Raw genomic sequence first — 6,359 nt, 5'->3', positions numbered from 1 at the left:
AACCGCAAGAGAGATAAGGACCTGTTGATGACCACAGTTTTTCAGTCACTTCTTCTTGCCAAATGTTGTTGCATAATCCTTCCTCCTTTGTTGTAAACAGCTATTCCCCCAGACTTAGATTCTTTCTGGGAATCAGAAAACAATCTCCAAAACTCCATAAAATCAAACTCTAGTTGCCTTGGGACTTAAAATTCGACCTCTCTAGACTCTCTAAGGCTTTTATTTCCTTTCTTTTCTTATTTTTGGATTTATTTATTTATTTATTTATTTTTTTGAAAGGAAATGCCTTTTAAAGAGAGAGAGACTAGAGGACGAGATTGTACCAAAATTTGAGATTTTTCTAAGGCAAACTGAGCTTCCTCTTGTGTTGAATCCTTCCGGGAACTTTTCCGGCAAATCGCAGGTCTCTGTCTTTAGTGACTGAAAACTGCGTCGTTCCTCTTTCTCTCCAACGTTTTTGCACTTATCTGCATATAAGACAATAGAAAACAAGAGTGCATGTGGTTTGAAAGAGGATTGGTTAATGTAGGGAACTAGCTAAAGATGAACTAGCCATTCAGGATCAACAGAGAGTGGTAAAAGGATAAAGGAGTCCTGAATGTATGATTCGTTTCCCTGGTCTAATGCTTCAATGAGAAAATTAAGTCCAAATTAAGTCCAAATAAAACAGATCTAGTGTATCCCTTCATCTAAATCGAAATCATTCAAATTCCTCTGGGGTACTTCGTTTCAAATGTGCTTAGCTACCGCCTAGTCTAGTCCTAAATCATGAATGAGCAAGTCACTAGGAACAGTCTAAAGCACACAGTCAACTATCATTGATTCATGTTCACCATTCCCTTTAAAACGTATTTTGTTTTGAAAACCGATTTTGAAAAACTTTAAGGAAAATGAAAAAAATGTAGATAATGCAAGACTCATGAAAGAAAGGTGGTTAGAAAGGGATGAAATCCTCCCCCAGACTTAAATCACACTGTCCTCAGTGTGAAACAAGTCGAGATTGGATGAGAAAAATGCATAAATAATCAAATTGGTAAGGACAAAGAGAACTTACCTGGATCCGGGATGCTGGTGGAGATGAACCGGATTCATTCGAAGAGGTTTGGGAAGGTGATCAGGTGGTCATGAAGGTGGTGGAGGGTGATGAATGAGGTGGAGGGTGATTGGTGAGGTGGAATGGGGTGAAAGGGGTGGTTTGGGTCGGGTTTGGATGTCAACGACAAAGTGCCGCGGTCAGGGGCTGCACGACCGCGGCAAACAAGCACTTGGCCGCGGTCATATTCACGCGACCGCGGTCGATGAGTAGTTTCCCGGGTCAGAACATCTGCGACTGTGGGGGCTTGTATCGCGGCCTCTTCCTGCTTCTCCTTGGTTCCTGCTGGGCCGAGCAGTCAGGTACCATCCTTCTTTTTGGTCTTTTCGGTTTTTTTTATTTTTTTTGCTTTTTTGTTTTATAAGAAACACCTGAAACTAAGAAAAAGAAAAAGATTCTGTTTTAAGTCGTTTAGCTCGACTTTTGGTGTTGGACGTGACTTATTCCAATGAAGAAGACCTTCTCCTAAGACAAGTCTTTTTCGACATCTCCTTGCCTTGCTTAGCAGGTTCTTCGTCGCTCCAAAGCTCTTCTTCAAACTCTTCTGCTGCAGAACGTTTTCATGCTTTGCTGTTGTATGGTACAGCTTCTGTGAAGACATCTTTGTCGATATTAGCAAATGAAATCCTCTGGTTTGGCCAGTCCATTATAGCTCCAGAAGTTTCTAGAAAAGACCATCCGAGAATCACTGGATATGTTGCATCTCTCCTCTCGACAATGTAGAAGTCGACAGGCACTATGCAATCTCCTATTCTCAAAGGAATTTCATGAGCTATTCCTTGAGGTGTTGCATTTGAATCATCAGCTAGACTAATCTTTGCTCTAGTCCTGCGTAGGTGTTTAATACCAAGTCTCAAAGCAATTGCCTTAGACATCATGTTAAGACAAGCTCCAGAATCACATAGCACGTTTTTAAACATTTCTCCTCTAATAGAACAAGAGATAAGAAACTGACCTGTTGTCTTGACCTTATGGAGAATTCGAACTTGCCTTTCTCTGTAGGTGTTGGCTGGTGTCTCGAACGCAGAATAGGATTCACAAAAGAAAGCTGCAGCGTCATATTCAATGATTGAATCAATGTATGGCATCTTTATCTCGCTGCACGTCTGGTCTTCTTGGATTGATGAGTCAGCTGAATCTTCAACACATTCCTTTGCCATCATACAAGGTAATGATTCATGCCAATCTGGTTTTTCATTTGAAACTTGGTTTTCTTCTTCCTGAGTTGCTTTTTAAGGTGCTGGAGGCTGAAGTTGGGACAGAAGGTGTATTATTTTCCTCTCAAAACCCGGAGGAACATCTGAACGACTAACTCCCGCGGTCAGAGGAGTCGCGACCGCGGGAAAAGTGCTCTTGGCCTCGGTCAGGATGCTTTGACCCGCGGCTCAGGATATGACTTGCTCAAAGTCCGTTTTTTCCTTCTTGTACTTGACACGAACTTCTCCTGCATTTTTATTAGGTAGACTAGCATCATATGAACTCATACCAGGGCGTTGATGTGCATCTTCATCAGGATTTTTGGGAGATTTCTTAGAAAACCTCTCAAATTGCTCAATGTTGGGCATCTGCTCCTTTCTTGCATCAATCTCCCGTGCTTTGAACTCGAGTTTGTTCAGCCTGTGCTCGATCTCTTGCAACTCTTCGTCTGTCTTCTCTCTATACCAGGAGGTGGACTCTCTGACTTCTTTAATCTCCTGTTTTGATTCAGCAATATCACTTGAGTTTTGTATGATGTCATACCCTTGTCTTGTCTGCTCTGTTGCGATTTAATGGATCATCCCAGCTAGTGTTTGTGAGTCTTTGTGGGTTTGCTCTTCCAAAACTCGAACATGATTGGCCATCTCATCGATTTTTTTGTTGAACTCTTCAGAGATTGAATCAATTTTCTTGAGCAGGGTGTTTTCGGTGAGAATCTGCTGATCAAGGAACTGGTTTATCATTCTTTCGAGGCGTCCCAAACGTCTGCTGATCCTCAAGTTGTCATCTTGCTGTCTAGGGTTCTGCAGTAGAGGATTATGGGCGTGTGGCTCGAAGTAGGTTGGAGGAGGGCCATAAGGATCTTCCCGGCGTCGAACAGTCTCTCTGCGCCGGTGGTAAGGGTGGTTCGGCTGGCTGTATCGATCCATGTAGCTAAGATTTCGGACTTGGGGTTCTTCTCCGCGTCTGGTGGCTTGAGGAGTGTTATAGAAACCTTCCTCATATTGTATATTTCGATTTATAGGATCCATATCTTCTGAAATGGAAACAAAATAACCGAAACATGGAAAGTTGCAGAAAAGGGGGTTCTAGAGTCGATTTACTAACCTTTCTCGGGGTTTTGCGGAAAAGAAAATGCGTGCCTTCCCCGGAAACGGTGCCAAAAACTTGATGGTGACTTGATGTCGTGAAGGTTGTCAAGTTTTACCCTAATTAAAATCAATAGCCGCAAGTGCACAGCTGATCGATTGTAGTACTTAGGGATCGAATACACAGGGAAGGAGGATCTTTTCCTGCAAAAAGCCTTTGAAATAAGATTAAAGTAAGGAAGTCTAGAACAAAAACGGTTTAGTGTGGGTTTGGTAGTGTGTTTAAAATGTAAAAACGAAATATTAAAAGAGAATACGAGAATTAAATGACGTAATAACTAAACTTAATGAAAATGACTAAAAATGAGAAAAACGGATATTCTAATGCTTAAATGAAAATGAACTAAAAAGGAAAGACAATATTGAACTAAAGCTTTAAAGAAAGCGGTGTAAATCAATGGAGAAGAAAGCGTTGGGGTTCAGGGAAGTTTTCTCAGGGGTACGAACGATTCAAAACATTGCTAGAGAGGAAATTTTGTAAGATCTTATCTTAAACTTTTCGAACTGGAGTCACGGACGTATGAATACGCCACTGTCGTGATCATAGACAACTATCTCTCTCAACCCTGACCAGTAGGTTTCCACTCTGGCCCTGGAAGAGAAGAGATGCATTATGTTTAAGACTCGTCCTCATTCACAAATCGCCCATAGGTAGGTTTCCACTCCTATGTTTGTTTTGCTCTCCCAAACTAGATCTGATACCTGATGAACACTTTCGTGTCACCAAGCATCTAGATCAGATTGTAGTTCATGACGCTACTCTCATGCAGTAAAAACGAATTCAGAAGAAAAAGTTCTAAGATTCGGCTCAAAAGCTCATGGAATCCTCATCGAACATATAAATCCCCATCGAAAATCCCTTAATCCCAACAATAAAACTACTCAGAAATAATGAATGAAATCATAAACATAGTATTAATAAGTAGAATAGAAACCGAAATTGAAAAAGAAAGAACAAGGGTTCAAGAGAACAAATCTCTCTCTCCCTAAAAGCTAAAACAAAAACAAGTATTCTAAAACAATAAGAAAGATAAAAGATGATCGATTAGGGTTCCTAAGATATGTATTTATAGTGCTCAAGACCTCTCTGGATGTCACTTAGGGTTTCTCCAAATGAGGGAATCATTGTGGGCTTCAGAAATGGGCTTTTGGGCTCGGAGGTTGATGGCCGCGGTCGGGACTGCTCTGACCGCGGGGAATGAGTGTTTTGTCGCGGTCGGGATGCTCCTGACCGCGGGTGGAAGTGCTTGCCGGCTGGTTTACGGGACATCTTGCTCTTTGCGTATCTTTTGATTGAACCGTTGGATTGCCAAGCTGTAAAGTGAACTGGAAAGCTGATACTTCCATCTTTAAGGTCTCCAAATTTGAGCTGGATCAGACGGTGAGAAGGCCTTCAATCATGGGTGAACTTCTGACGGTTTGACTCTGAGCTGAAATCTGGTTTTCTATTCATTTTGTTAAGCTTTTCCCTAAGTTACCTGAAAAGAGTCTTGGAACTACAAATACTAGAAAAACGTGATAAAGTACTTAAAAGCAATTAAAAAGATAGAAAAATTATTTCAAAACGATCCATAAAAATGGTCAAAATACGGTGTTATCAGTAAGATCGCCAAATCTTTAACGCGAACACTACCACAGCCATCTCCAGATCGTGAGTAGGGTAATTCACCTCATGCTTCCTTAAGTGCCTTGAGGCATAGGCGATTAACTTATCTTGCTGCATCAGCACACAACCCAATCCCATCCGCGGAGCTAATCAGAAGGAAAGTAGGCTCCTAGCTCAAGGTAGCCACTCATCTCTGTAGACTACATATGGCTAATCCGGCTCAGGCAAAGCCAGAACTGGCGTACTAGTCAATATCTCCTTAAGCTTGGCAAAGCACTTCTCACACTCGGCCGACCACAAAAATGGTACGTCCTTTTGGCTGAGCCATGCTCGCAAATCCCTTAACAAACCAATGGTAATACCTAGCTAAGCCCAAAAAACTTCTTATCTCTGAGGCATTCTCAGGTCTAGGCAAATCCGCGATTGCCTTAATCTTCTCCAGGTCAACAGACACACCCTTGTCCGAGACCACATGACCCAAGAATCCTATCTCCTTTTGCCAAAAGATGCACTTACTGAGCTTGGCGAACAGCTTATGCTCCCTTAGCCGATTCATCACGGTCCTTACATGAACCACATGTTCTTCCCGACTCCTGGAGTAAACATGTATATCATCAATAAAGATGATTACAAATTCATCCAGGCAGTCTCGGAACACGTTGTTCATCAGCTTCATAAAGGCCGCAGGAGCATTAGTCAGCCCGAAGGGCATGACTCAGAACTCGATGTGACCATACCTTGTCCTAAAGGCGGTCTTTCTCACGTCCGACTCTTCTATGGGTATCTGATGATAACCCGAAGCCAAATTGATCTTGCTGAACCAAGTCGCCCCTTGAAGTTGGTCCAACAGCTCATCTATCCGCGGCAAAGGGTACTTGTTCTTCACTGTAACTCTGTTCACCCCACGGTAGTCGATACACAGCCGAAAATCCCATCTTTCTTTTTAACGAACATCACCAATGCATCCCACGGTGAACTGCTCGGTCGGACAAACCCTTTCTCCATCAGATCGTTTTAATGCTTCTTCAGTTCAGCCATCTCAGCCGGAGCCATCCGATACGGTGCCTTGGGTATCGGCGCCGTTCCAGGCTCGAGCTCGATGGTAAGCAGATATGACCGCGCAGACGGTAAACCCGTTAGCGCCTTAAACATCCTCGAACTCGCTTACGACCGGAATACTGCCCAGCTCCGCATCTGGTCCTACCTCGACGGTCGTTATCGTAGCTAGGTACACCTCACACCCATTCTCGATCATTTGGTCAGCTTTGCATTTGCCGAATTATCAAGCTATCCCTGGTTCGGTCTGATACCATGA

General features: G+C 42.8%; 1 protein-coding gene across 1 annotated transcript in view; it reads right to left on the bottom strand.

Annotated features, from left to right (window-relative positions):
- Positions 1-5,324: 5,324 nt before the first annotated feature.
- Positions 5,325-6,359, bottom strand: part of LOC112084334 — a 2,297-nt gene continuing 1,262 nt past the window's right edge. Inside the window, exons 3-4 of the mRNA XM_024153451.1 lie at positions 5,782-5,983; positions 5,325-5,637 (exon numbers count right to left, since the gene is read on the bottom strand). Coding sequence (XP_024009219.1) covers positions 5,325-5,637; positions 5,782-5,983 — 515 coding nt within the window. The remainder of the gene's footprint in view (positions 5,638-5,781; positions 5,984-6,359) is intronic.

This window comes from Eutrema salsugineum, unplaced genomic scaffold, assembly GCF_000478725.1.
Source record: "Eutrema salsugineum unplaced genomic scaffold, Eutsalg1_0 scaffold_46, whole genome shotgun sequence".
Taxonomy (NCBI): Eukaryota; Viridiplantae; Streptophyta; class Magnoliopsida; order Brassicales; family Brassicaceae; genus Eutrema; species Eutrema salsugineum.
This window is presented reverse-complemented; position numbering and strand designations above follow the sequence as displayed.